The sequence below is a fragment of the Myotis nattereri genome, assembly GCF_964212035.1.
Source record: "Myotis nattereri genome assembly, chromosome: 1".
In the NCBI taxonomy this organism is placed as follows: domain Eukaryota; kingdom Metazoa; phylum Chordata; class Mammalia; order Chiroptera; family Vespertilionidae; genus Myotis; species Myotis nattereri.
The window spans coordinates 130,669,415-130,683,696 of record NC_138075.1 but is presented as its reverse complement, the minus strand read 5'-3'; the positions used below and the strand labels follow the sequence as shown (position 1 = coordinate 130,683,696).

The following is a 14,282-nucleotide window of genomic DNA, read 5'->3' as shown; positions in this document are numbered from 1 at the left end:
AAAAAATTATTTAATTTTTTTACTTTCTGACTTAAGAGAGAGAGAAACATTGATTTGTTGTTCCTCTTAATTATGCATTCATTGGTTGCTTCTTGTATATGCCTTGACACAATCTTTCTGATCACCTCAGTTAGGTGCTCCTGGAATGTCACTGTGAGTGTTCTGTGAACCCTCCTTTTGTAAAGTCTTGATTGCTTTTGGCCTGTTTGTGGATGGGGTTGATCTTCAGGCTGGCTGACTACACACAGTGTACAAGCTGCTGTGCAAAGACTGACCCCATGTTGAGTAATTCAGGCCAGCTCGGTTTGCTGTCTGTCCAGACCTTGGGTGTTCTACTTGTGGATCTAACTGGGTCATGCTCTGAAGTCCCCCCACTCAACCCTGGGTGTGTTGGTTCTGGGGCCTGTGGAAGGGTCTCTGCTGAAAGGCAATGTCAGTCTCTGCCTGTGATCTCCCTTGGGCTGCCTATGTGGAGCTATAAAGAGATCCAGTATGTGTGACTGCCTCTGCTGGGCCAGGGGGTGCCTGGGAGGTGCCTCTTTCCACCAGCATCAAGCCCATGGGACAGCTGAGCAAAAAGCCCAAGTCACTTGGACACTTGGGCTACTTCTACCTACCAGCTTTCTGTTGGGGTCAGTCAATGGGAACTCAAGAAGTTCCCATTGGTATGTGAGTTGCATGAGGTAAGTGAGTCATCAGGTAGGTGCAAGTGGTGTTTGCCATGTTGATACAGATTCAAATTCGGTTTCATTTCTGGGTGTGAGGCCACTCAGCACAAGTCCCAGGGAACACAAATGCCACTTATCACCCACCAGGTACCTGTGGACTGTTGTGGTTGGGTGGGGCCTCAGGGAGACATTAGAGGAAGGCCATCAAAATTCATCAGGGCTCAAAGACCAAGATTTGGCTGCATGGAGGGAGGACTCAGCAATGAAATGGTGGCTTTAGTAAGACCAGCAAGGGAATAAAGACCCTCAACCCAAAGTCACACAACTCAGTCTCTGACACCCCCTGAGTCCATCCCGACCTCCTTAAGAGATCACAAAACACCACGGGCCCACACTCCTTTGCAATAAGTAGCTCCACAGGGTTTTGAACAAGGATTCAGGACGATGGGCTAGTACATTCCCCAGGCTGAGGCCATAACGAAGGGAGGGCTTGACCCAGGGTAGATGGCATCTGTGGGCATCGTGGGAGAGGGACTCAGCACAGGGAGGGCACCCAGAGGCCATCCCCTCAGCTCTCTCCCAGAGCCACACAAAACAGTCTCCTCACAGGACTCCCAGGCCACTCTGAGCCACCCTTTCTTCATAGGCCCAGGGTAGGTGGTAGGAAGGATACTTGTGTGCTGGCCCTTTACGAGGGCTCCTGTTTTTCTAGCAGACTCCCAACTCTTCCTGGAGGACAGAATCCCTTCTGATTTTCACAACCAGCTGTCCTGTGGGCTCCTCTTCCAGGCTCTGGTTCTCAGGGCTGGGAGCCCAGCGTGGGGTTGAGACCACATGCTCCTCAGGGGACCATTGCACTGAGACATGCCTCTGCATTCTCAGCCACCACAAGTGGATGCGGGGACAGCCCTTTTTGGGTCTCTGTCCTTCCTGCCAGTGTAGCTGAGGCTTCGTCTGTAGATCCTTGGTTATAAGAATGATATTCAGATAATGTTCAGTTGGTTATTCAGGTTAGTAGTTACATAATTGAGTTGTAATCCCAATCTGGTCCACAGAGGAAGTGAGTGTAACTTTCACCTCTTTTGCCTCCACTTTGAATCACCCTAAAATTTCTGAAATGCACTACAGTGGCTCACTATTTAGGATATGGTGAGGTGAAATATTTTAAGTGAGGAAGACTTTGTAATGTTAAAATTTAGCTACTAATTTATTTCTGATAGATTTAACATCTAATGAATTCTTTGATTTCAGTAGTGTTACAGTTAGGTTTGAGGGCACATGTTTTTATTTTAATTTAGACCAAGGCAAGTTTTTCTTTTCTTCTTTTTTTTTTACTTTTCAGTTACAATTCATTGATTTGGGGGAATAGGTAGTCACAGACTAGGAATTCTAACCTTTAATTTTAAATTACATTCTAATTTTTCTTTGTCCATACTTGATTACTTAAGGATAAAGTTATTTCAGAAACACATACCCCGACAGCAAAGACATCTAAAAATCAAAGCAAGCATATTTGTCTTCCACCTTTGCATCTGGAAAAAATGACTCAAGAATCACAAATAAATAGGGCATGTGACAAAGAGGATACATCGGCATATTCAGGACACCCTTCTGTGCAAAAGGAGGAGGAAATAGGCATCAAACAAGGCACATTAGAGCAGAGGAAGAACTTACAACTTTCCAAAGATGAGTCAAAGCAGAGGTCACATGAATTTTCTGTAAAATTCAAAATGACGGAGTGCCCTGAGGAAGAGCCACTACGTGATAACTCTAAAGAAGAAGCAAACTTAAGACAAAGGCCTTCTAATTTGACAGGTAAAATGCTTGATTGTGAGGGGAAAGATGCACTTGGAAAGTCTGTCTCTGCAGCATTACAAACATTTCCTGAAGGAGAAGAAACCTCTCTCAAAATTGTTTCTCCATCTCATGCAGACCCTGGGTCCCCGGAAGACTCTCCCTCATCATCATCCTCTGAGCTTTGTTTAAGAGAAAGGAAATTACACTCTGGAAATGATCACAAACCTGACGCTGAACACGTTTTGAACAAAAATGAGGAGAGTTTTTATAATGATACAGAAAATAAAAAAGAAAGACACCCAGTAGTTACGTCTGAAGTGAGAGAAGACCAAGACTTTGCTATGCAGATGACAAAAAATATGAACCCAAATACCACGGATTGGAAATTAGGCATCAGACCTACACCTCAGTCCCGTGATCCGAAAAGCCACCTTGAATTGCAGTATCCCTGCTGCAATGAAATCAGACTCATCATTGAAATAAAAAGCCACGATACGCCTGCTGTTACAAATGCTTATAAGGAAACAAAGCCAAATCAAGATGTGTTCCAGAAGCCATTATGTGCAGATCATTGCCGTGCTAATTATTGTAAAAGCATGGACTCTAAATTAAAAGATGAGAGTTCCTCTGCACTGCACAATGACAGAACACCTGGAGTATATGTAAATGAAAAATTACAAAGGATTATGAATGAAGTAGACATGTACAAAGCAGAGCACCTGGCGTGGAAAAGAGAGAAAATTCAACTTCAAAAAGAGGTAGAACTTCAGTTGCTGCTACTATTTGTTTTTTCTCTTTATCAATTCTCTGATCCATTCTGATTTTCCACTTCTGAAAAATATATTGTACGTAAAATGAGGTTGTTTAAATATGTAATTGTGTGTATAATTAGAATCTGTCAACTAAGTAATAGTTTAGGAAAATATTCTTCTGTTCTTTAATTGACTTAAGTCTCTCTGTCAGCCTTCCCTCTGAATTGGGCAACTAATTTAGCTATGTACCATGTGACCTATGTACTATGAACCAGTGAAAAGTATGAAGGAAATTGTTTAAAATATGTAATAAGTACTATGCTGTTGCTTTTTAAGTCCATTGGCTTAAATTTACAACACATCCCATAGCTCAGGGAGTATGGCTCATGGTGGAGCATTGACCCATGAACCAAGATGTCTTTGATTGGATTCAGGGTCAGGGCACAGTGTGGTGACTGGATCTATAGTAGGGAATGTGCAGGACGAATCCAATCCATGTTTCTCATCGATGTTTTTAACTCTCTATCCCAGTCCCATGCTCTCTTCCTAAAATCAAATTAAAAAAAATTGAATTTATGTTGCATCCCAGAAACAATAAAATGGAAGGAAGCTATGACTGAGAGAAGGGATATGAACAAATATCCCCAGCTAAACTCTCTATTTTGTGCTGTAGTGTGCAGTCTTCTACAGTTTACTCAAAACCTTGACACTTAGAATTCTAATATGATCGCTTCAAGATATTTTTATTTCATTTTTGTTAACAGTTTACATTCAATATTATATTCTATTAGTTTCACATGTACAGCATAATGGCTAGATAATCATATACTTTTAAAATTGGTCTCCCCAATATTTCAAGTACCCACCTGCACCGTATATCATCATCGCAATTTTATTGAGATATTTTAATAACAAACATATATACTTCCACATATATTTTTTATCACCACGCTCAGATGTGTTTGTTGAGTCAAAGCTTTACATTATGTTGTTTACTAAAGTGTGGCACTGCCATAAAAATAAATGAACCCTTGCCATTTGTGACAGCATAGATGCTAAGTGAAATATGTCAGACAGAAAAACAGAAGTCCCATATGATTTCACTAATATGTGGAATGTAAAGAGCAAAATAGGTTAACTAAGAAATTTATGAGTGACTCATAGATGACAGAAATCTGACTGATGGATGTGAGAGAAAAAGGGGTCAGTAGACTGGGCAAAAAATATAGGGATTAAGAAGCACAGAATGGTAGTTAATGAATAGTCACAAGGATGTCAAGTACAACCTGTGGGTAACGAATAATGAAAATACATCCTGCATATCAGATATTTACATTACAATTCATAAGAGTAGCAAAATTACAGTAATGAAGTAGCAACGAAGATAATTTTATGGTTGGGGGTCACCACAACATGAGGAACTGTATTAAAGGGTCGCAGCATTAGGAAGGTTGAGAAAAACTGGCATAGAGAATGTAGTCAATCATCTCTCTCTCTCTCTCTCTCTCTCTCTCTCTCTCTCTATATATATATATATATATATATATATGCCTAAGCGACCATCACAACAGAACAGATGACCGAACAGTCTGCGTGGGACGACCAGGCCTACAGGGGGTGCAGTAAGGGCAACAGGGCCAGCAGGAGGGTTAGTGAGGGGCAACCAAACAACTGAGCAGCAGGCTGTGTGGGGCAACCAAGCCCACAGCAGGAGCAGCTGGGGGAAACCAGGCTGGCAAGAGGGGGCAGTGAGGGGCAACCAGACTGGAAGAGGGGGATGGTGAGGGGTGACCAGGCCGGTGGGGGTCAGTAAGGGGTGACCAGGCCAGAGGGGGCAGTAAGGGGGCGACCAGGCTTGCAGGGGGGTGCAGTTGGGTGCAGCTAGGGCAGCAGGGGGGGGACAGTTGGGAGACCAGGCCTACAGGGCAGGGAAGTTGGGGGCCATTGGGCTGGCAGGGGAGCAGTTAGGTGTCAATCAGGATGGCAGGCAGAAGTGGTTAGGGGCAATCAGACGGGTAGGCTGGCGAGCAGTTGGGAGCCAGCGGTCCCGGATTGTGAAAGGGATGTTCGACTGCCAGTTTAGGACATCCCCTGAGGGGTCCCAGATTGGAGAGGGTGCAGGCTGGGCTGAGGTTACCCACCCCCCTGTGCATGAATTTCATGCACTGGGCCTCTAGTATTGTAATAAGTATGTATGCTGCCAGGTGGGCACTTGGAATATCAGGAGGATCACTTTGTGAAGTATCTGATTGTCTAACCACTATGCGGCACAACTGAAACTAATACAAAAATGTTGAATGTGAAATGTAATTGAAAGATTAAAAATATAGAAATGTAGAATACCTTCCAAAAATAAAAGCATGGCAATTATCATTTTGACATGTATGTATCATATAGGTCACATAAGTTATTTGCCATAAACTCAATATTTGTCTCTAAAAGAGAACCTGAGCTTTGAGATGGAAAAAAAATTGAGACATTATGCTCCTTTATAAGAAAAAGTGGATGAGCCTTCTCATTACATTAAGGCATTAAATTACTTTTCAAAAGTCATACTTATTTTACCTGGTTAATTTAATAAAAATTTTTGTTTATTTATCTGATTCAGCATTATAGAATTATGAGAGGCCCCAGTGCACAAATCCGTGCACTAGTGGGTCCCTCAGCCTGGCCTGCGGGATTGGGCTGAAACCGGCTCTCCATTATACTCTGAGGGGTCCCAGATTGCGAGAGGGTGCAGGCCAGGCCGAGGGACCCCACTGGGTCATGACTGAGGCCGGGAAGGGACACAGGAGGTTGGCCAGCTGGGGAGGAACTGTGGGAGGGCTCCAGGGTATGCCCGGCCCATCTCGCTCAGTCCCAATGGCCGGACCCCAGCAGCAACCTAACCTACCGGTCAGAACATCTGCCTACTATGGTCAGTGCATGTCATAGAGACTGGTCAACTGGTCAACTGTCTGCCCCCTGGTGGTCAATGAACGTCATAGACAGCGGTTGCATGGCCTTAGCATATCATTAGCATATTTCACTTTGATTGGTTGAATATCCAACCAGATGACCAGACACTTAGCATTAGGTTTTTATTATACAAGATATCTCTTCTTTTGGTGCCATAAAATGGTAGGTAATGCATCTTTAGAAACTTTGGACAGATCATTAAACCTTGATTTCCGTTATCAGTAAATATGGGCTAAAGTAAGTAGATAACGACTTCTATGTCCTCTAGCTATAAGATTTTATAGTGATTGTATGTAACGTTAGGGGAGCATTACTCATTTTCCAGAATTATACATTAACCAACAATCCATTGGTTTCACTCTACTCCAGTGCTGTGGTAAACTGTGGTTCATATATTTTATGAATACCACCACTTTTTTGATGCCCTCAAAGATCTTAAAGAAAAAATAATTGTAAAAGGCAAGAGGGGAAGGAATAGCTTCCTGCAGAATGAGGATAGCTTCCTATTTGTTACTGACGCACAATGTCACATTCGTTAAATCTGGTGGGTAATGCAAGACCCAGGTGGGAAAGACAGAGGAGGACACATTTTGCATTTTTTGTCCTTTTACTTCTCTGTCTCTGCTAGATAAATGGGGTGGGGTAGGTAAGGTAACAAAGTGTGGGTGTGATGTGAATCGGTGCACAAAATTAAGACAGCTCTTTTAAAACTTTTGGAAAATTCTGCTTCTTTACTGAAACAGAAATGAAGCAGAATTTTCAACAATTTCAATGACCTCTAATGATAAAAATAAACACACAAAATATTTTTATTGATTATTTTTATTATTAAAATATTTTTATTATTAAAGTCATGGCAATTAAACTAAAAGCCAAACGATAAAATTAAAGAAAACACAGTATTTTTAATGAATAAGGTAGTAACAATATCCTTAATATCAAACTTTCATCAAAGGCTGAAGAAGAAAAAAAGAAGCAGAAAAGCAGTGAAAGGAAAGTGTCAGGAAACATGTATAATGCTGCTGCTGCTGACAGTGATGGAAGGAGTCAGAAAAACAAAGTTGAACAAACTGATAAGCAGCAGCTTCCTGTTATGGGGAGCGAAGATTCTGATAGGTAAGCCTACAGCAGTATTTAATAACAGGTAATTACTCTTTTCCTATAAAACAAATTCCAATTTGTGCAAATATTCATGATTAACAAATTTTATATTTTTACTAGGGAGATTGATCCTTGCCTGGTAATCAGAAAAAATGTAAATCAACAAACAATGAGATACCATTTTTTAAATTTAAAATGATAAATATTTTATTTAAAAAATAACAACCAGAACTGGCACATGAGAGGAAAAGGCGCTCCCGTGCACTACTGGTACCTGACATTGGCACACCTTTTTCTAGGATAATTGAGTGAATTTTGGAATTTCAAGTATGTCATTCCTTTATCCCAATAGCTTCACTTCCAGAACTAGATCCTACAAGAAGACATGACTTGGATATACACACATGTACAAATTCTAAGGACATCAATTATATATTATTATGTATATAAAACATAAAGTAGGTCATTATAGGTAATACAGATGTATATATAATGGCAAATGTTAAGGATATATAATATACATTTATGCATTAAGGATACTAATACAAATGTTACATATATACATATGTATAAGAATATTTATTATAGCATTGCTTACAAAAAATTGTAGGTAGTGTAAATACCTATCTATAAGGTAATACATTATTATACACATAAAATAATGTGGTATGCAGCCACTGGAAAAATGGGGGTAGTTCTGGTCTACAGTATACTAATTGTTTCACAATGTACTTGTACTTAAAGCATTGGGTTTAATGTCATGTTCTAAGCAAATTTTGTGAGAATATTTTTAATATCCGTTCAGTTATAAAAGGAAGTTATATGCTACACTGTCACTCTACTTTGTTTCCACCTAAGTTGCTGGTTACTAGATATTTGTGTTTTATTCCTAATATTGGGCACTCAAATTAATCTGAAAGCTGAGGGATTTCACAAGGCAATTTATTCCATATCTTACATAAAAACTTCAGCATATTGTGAAAAACCTATTAAAACACATCAGGGGATTAATCTGCTAAGTGAGGCGCTGACAGAGCTTTTCTCTAAAGTTCCAGATAGTTAAGTTAGTGTTGTGGGCTTCGTGAACTATGGGGTCTCTGAAGTTAATCATAGACACTAGGTAAAGGAGTGGGTGTGGCTGTGTTCCAACAAATCTTTATTGACAAAAACAGGCTCTGGGCTGGATTTGGCCTGCAGGCATTCATTTGTTGACCTTTGCAATATAAACCAAGGTGCTCCTAATGTAGTGAATCTTCTGTTTGAAAAGTACCCTGCGCGCGTGCCTTTATCCTTCATTTTTAAGGAGAATACATTTCAGTACGCACCACACACAATTTTTCAACACAATTGACAAAAATTCAGTTTATAAAGTAAGAATATTACCTGCATGTTTCCCCCTTTATTTCTATTACACAATTTTAATATGACTAATTACAGTGTGCTTTGTACATTTAAGTAGTGTCACATATTCTAGGATTGGATGATTTTCATCTAGCAAGAAATCCTTCTGTCATCTTGGTAAGCATGAGAAGCATCACAATCAGATTATGTAATCTTATAGAACTAGAAAAATTTCATGGGGTCTCTTAGTTGTATAATTTGTGAATTTGTTATGTAACACCTAGTCTGGCATGTTTTAAACCATGTAATATTACAGGTATGTAATGAAAAAACTCTTAAGTATTACAAAAATACTTTATGATCATTATGAAAGGATTGAAAGCTACAGGTAAACATGAAGATGAGATCATCCAAGGTCATGCCATTTAGTATAAAGTCCTTAAAAGCACTATCTATACTCACTGATTCTAATTTCCCTTCCATGCACTGTTGAGGCCACTCTAGTAATTTTTAGTCCTAACTCATCTCCAAAATGGTTTTTCTCAAGATTAGTACTTGTTTTCCCTCTAATAAATCTAGACATCATGTTTTAGACCTGGCTTTACATAACCTATCAGCAATATTTGACCCCATGGAAAACTTTGTTTTCATTTGGCTTTTAGGACTTTGAGTTTTCAGGGGGTGAGAACACACTCACCTAGTTTCCCCCTTGCCTGCCTAGCCTGTCCGTCTTAGTCTGTTTGATTTCTCCTCGTCTCCCACCTTTTACACAATCAGGTGTCCTGGGATTCAGTCCTTGGTCTTTTTTTCCTACCAAAATTGACTTTTACTACCTTGTATATACGAATGATCTTCAAATGTATATTCCCAGCCAAGATCTCTCTCCTTAATGCCAGACCTATATATCAAACTGCCTGCTTAATAACTCTTTTTTAAAAAAAATAAAATATATATATATATATATATATATATATATATATATATATATATATTGATTTCAGAGAGGAAAGGAGAGGTTGAGAGAGAGAGAGAGAAATATCAATGATGAGAGAGAATCACTGATAGGCTGCCTCCTGCACATACCCTATTGGGGATTGAGCTCAGAACCTGGGCATGTGCCCTTGACTGGAATTGAACTTGGGACCCTTCAGTCCGCAGGCCAACTCTCTATCCATGGAGCCAAACCAGCTAGAACTTGATCTCTCTCTCTCTCTCTCTCTCTCTCTCTCTCTCTCTCTCTCTCTCTCTCTTTAATATCGCTATTGGGTGTTGCAGACTTAAGATCTCCAAATTTGATCTACTGATAGTCTTTCTCACATCTACCCTTCACGTGGTCTTTCCTATTTGAGTAAATAACAGCTCTTCCAATTGCTCTGACAAAAACTTGGTGTCAGCCTGTCTTTCTCTTTGTCTTAAACCTCACATCTATTGTCTCAGCAAATCCTGTCAGATTACTTTCAAAATACAGTGGAACCTGGATATAAGGGACTCATTCAGGCAAGGGGTGTGCTTTAAAGATGAAAATCAGTTATATATAATAAAGTAGGTTTTCTGAGTGTGTATGTGAAAAAATTGACAAATTAGTTTACCTGTTTTTACATATATAGACACATTTGTATAATTAAAATTAAGTAGATATGAAAAGTTTCATTTCAAAGAAGAGTTTTCCAAACACATTATTGCTTATATATTCACCATAGTTTTGAGACTGTGTAATAAGTATGGAATCTAAATGGAAATAACCATTTCACAGAAAATACATTTTAATTATATTTAACTAAACAAATGAACAATGTTCTAAAAACAAAACAAAATTTAAATTTTATAAGAACAGGAAAAAAGTTTTCCTATTTAATCATCTTTGGATAATGATATATACAGACACTCCTGTTGAGGTGTCACTTTAATATTTGATTCTGAGGGGCTTGCTTTAGGTAATCCTGCTTTGAAAAAAACGATCTAGCTTGAACGTTTGAAGTCTGCTATTTTTGTTATTAACTCCCTAATATTTTGAAAATGGGTAAATGAAGTTGAATTTTATTATCCGATGAATTGTCAATAAATGTTATTAGATCGTGGAGATGAGATCCAAGCACTGATAACTTTATGTTTGGGGCATGTTCTTTCTTCTTCCTCCTTATCTACACTTCTACCCTCATCTTCCCAGGTCATCAGCTCATCTGCTATTTCACTTTCAGCCAGTGTGGTACCCAGGGTCACCTTCATCTTCTTCTAACCACTGTAAAACATCTTCCTCAGCTACTTGCCCACCAATATTCTGTGTTGTCCCACAGTAATCGGTAACCTCTACACCTTCTAAATGCAAGTCTCCCTTCATTGTCAAGTAAATTCTTCCAACCAGTTTCTAATGTTTGCACTTCTTTTCATGCTGCAGCAAAATTGCTGATTTTAAACAGTAACTCTTTAAAATGGTAAGTTTTGTAAGATATACTGTCTTCTTATATGTTCATCATTACCTTCATTCTGCAATACAAGCACTACTTCCTCTAAAAACTTTTTGCAATATATTCATTTGGTTGCCAGAATTATCTTTAAAGGTTAAGGTTGGAGTGATGTGTTTTAAGGTACATACATAATTTTAACTTTATACTGAATGGATCTAGTAATGTGTGCATCCTCCAGTCACCGAGAGTAAACAAATGCACACAACTGGGGCGCGGCTCAGTGCACATGGGAATTGGCCGGCATATGTTAACACTTCTAAAGAAAGTCACTCCACTTGCCAACAGAACCAATTCCTAGGTGCCATGTGGTGTAATCATGTCCTAATCATTTGCCAAACATTGTTTAGGAACTGTGATTCTTGGATTTAAATATGCAGAGTATAGTTGTAGATAAGTGGTGAAATTACTACAGTGGTTTTACAACATATGGCCTATTTGATAAAATTTGTCAAAAATAACTGTGAGTTAATCACCAAAAAAATAATCTGTTAATTTAACTATAAGCAAATCTTGGTTAAAAGCATTTTAATTTAATGGGGTGTTAATTTTCACATATGACATACAGACCAGAAGTTTTATCTGTTAAATCTGAAGTCTGTTAATTCAAGGTCCACAAAAATCCAGAGTTTACTGTATATCCAGAATGCAATCACATCTTCCAGGTCAGGTCACTACCGTCTGCTATCTAGATTAGCTTAGTAGTCAATTAATTGATTTCCTTCCTTCCTTCCTTCCTTTTTCCCTCCCTCCGTCCCTGCCTCTCTCCCTCCCTTTTATTTTTATTTATTTTCTTTCCATCAATTCTAGTCTTTTGTTCAATCTAAACACAGTTGGACCTATTAAAAGGTAAGTCAGATTGTATTGTTTCTCTGGCCAATACCTACTAATTGCCTGTTTCACTCAAAGGACATGAGTCCCACAGGCCTCCCAACTGGAGATTGAACCCAAAACCTGGGTAGGTGCTCTTCCATCAGCTATGTTCAATATTTCCTATTCAATAATTAGAGACTTATTTTTGAAGTTTGGGTCAAGAGGAATTGTTTAATAATTGCTCTCAAGAAGATCCTCTTAAATGTGTTTTTATTAATTTTAGAAAGAGAGGAAGGGAAAGGGAGAGAGAGATAGAAACATCGGTTATGAGAGAGAATCATCAATCAGCGGCCTCATGCATGCTCATTACCAAGGATCAAGCCAGTAACCCTGCGTGTGCCCTGACTTTGAATTGATCTGGTGACCTCTTGGTTCATGGGTTGATGCTCAACATTGATGTTTAGTGTTTAAATATTTAGTTTTAACCAGGAGAGTGATTTGTATAGCTATATATAGATTATAATTTTATTTTAATCCTCACCCAAGGATATATTCTTAATGATTTCAGATAGAGATGAGAGAGAGAGAGAGAGAGAGAGAGAGAGAGAGAGAGAGAGAGAGAGAGATGAGGGAGAAACATCAATTGGTTGCCTCCTGGTATGCTTCCCATCCAGGAATTAAACCTGAAACCCAGGTATGTGCCTTGATAGGGAATCAAACTGGCAACTTTTGGTGTATAAGATGATGCTCCAATCAACTGAGCCACCCAGCCAGGCATTTTTGTACTTTGTGGATGTATATAATCATGATATTCTTATGCATGAATTGATTCCATAAAAAAGTAATTATACTTTCCTGTTGGTAAATTTAGCTTTTCATTTAAGATTGGATGAAAAAGTTACCAAATAATTTCATTTTCAAAGAAAATCATAACTACTTGGGTTATTACCATTTTCTAACTATATATATAATGACATGCAGATATTTTATTTTTTTCTAATTTTCCCCCTGTTTTATTGAGCTATAATTCACACGTAAACCTGTATATTTTGAAGGGATACAGTGTGTTTATTCCATGCACTTTTATGTTCTTAAATGATTACCTTAAGATTCTTTGTTCGCATTTCCATTACATCACATAGTTACCAATTCTTTCTTTGTGGTGAGAACATTTAGATCTACTCCCTTAGCAACTTTCAAATATATAATACAGTATTGTTCACTATAATCACCATGCTGTACATCAGACAGGGTTGAATCCTATATGAACATACATGACATTTACTTAAATAATGCTGGCAATATGAAAGAGCAGCAGGTTATCCAAGAAAATCTATTTTGCACCCCCACACCATACGCCAGCTGCTTATATGGGGTAGAAAGACAAAGATTACATGGGGAAGTAGGCAGAAGAAATAAGAATGGGTATGATCCAAATGCAACAGAAATGGGTATTACAGGCATGGGGAAATAGGCAAAAGGAATAAAAATGGGTATAATGGTAAAGATTACACCAATGAAGGCTGGGACTCCATTGTTTCATCAATAAGGTGGTTAACCTTTCCATGATACAGGTAGTTAAGGAGGATGGCCCACATTTCCAGGTTAACTTCCAAGTGCAAAGGGACTGGGGGGAACTCCCAGCCAGATGAGGGTATGATTTCTTTAATCAGAACAAAACAATCATGGTTAACAGAGCATGATTAATATTTGTTATAACTATAGCTAGTCTCTACTATTCTATTTTTTCCCCTACCAGTAAGATTTCCTTCGTTCTCTTTTCCCTGGCAAAATTCCTGTGTGTGTGTGTGTACATATATATGTGTGTCTGTACACACATCCTATATAATAAAGTAGTAATATGCAAATTAAACCTCACACCCTCACAAGATGGCTGTCTACGACCAGGCTGGCAGGGGGGTTAGTGAGGAATGACCAAATGACTGAACAGCAGGCTGTGTGGGGTAACCAGGCTGGTGGAGGGGCCATAAGGGGTGACCAGGCTGGCAAGGGGGCCAGTTAGGAGTGACCAGGCCAGCAGTGGGGGCAGTTGGGGGTGACAAGGCCAGCAGGAGTTTGCAGTTGGGGGCAATCAGGCCGGCAGGCGGGTCAGTGAGGGGCAACTATGCCAGTGAAGGGGGGCAGTTGGGGGTGACCAGGCTGGCAGGAAGGTGGTAAGTCGGGGGGTGACATGGTCAGCAGCAGGGGCAGTTAGCGGTGACCAGGCCAGCAGGAGGGAAAGTTAGGGGTGATCAGGCAAGCACACAGAGGCAGTGAGGGGCAATCAGTCCAGTGCGGGGGCAGCAGTTAGGTGCAACCAGGCAAGCAGTCAGGCAAGTGGTTAGAAGCCAGAGGTCCAGGATTGTGAGAGGGATGTCCAACTGCTGGTT

The 14,282-nt window shown here is 39.5% G+C and overlaps 1 protein-coding gene across 3 annotated transcripts in view; it reads left to right on the top strand.

Annotated features, from left to right (window-relative positions):
• The window catches only part of LOC308533329 (coiled-coil domain-containing protein 144A-like), a 63,509-nt gene that overhangs the window by 25,314 nt on the left and 23,913 nt on the right, over window positions 1-14,282 (top strand). Inside the window, exons 5-7 of one of the 3 annotated variants that reach the window (XM_081111269.1) lie at window positions 2,117-2,483; window positions 2,601-3,223; window positions 7,131-7,291. In XM_081111269.1, coding sequence (XP_080967395.1) covers window positions 2,117-2,483; window positions 2,601-3,223; window positions 7,131-7,291 — 1,151 coding nt within the window. Of the gene's footprint in view, window positions 1-2,116; window positions 3,224-7,130; window positions 7,292-14,282 lie in introns of all 3 variants that reach the window. The other 2 variants (XM_081111268.1, XM_081111270.1) reach the window with 2 other exon arrangements.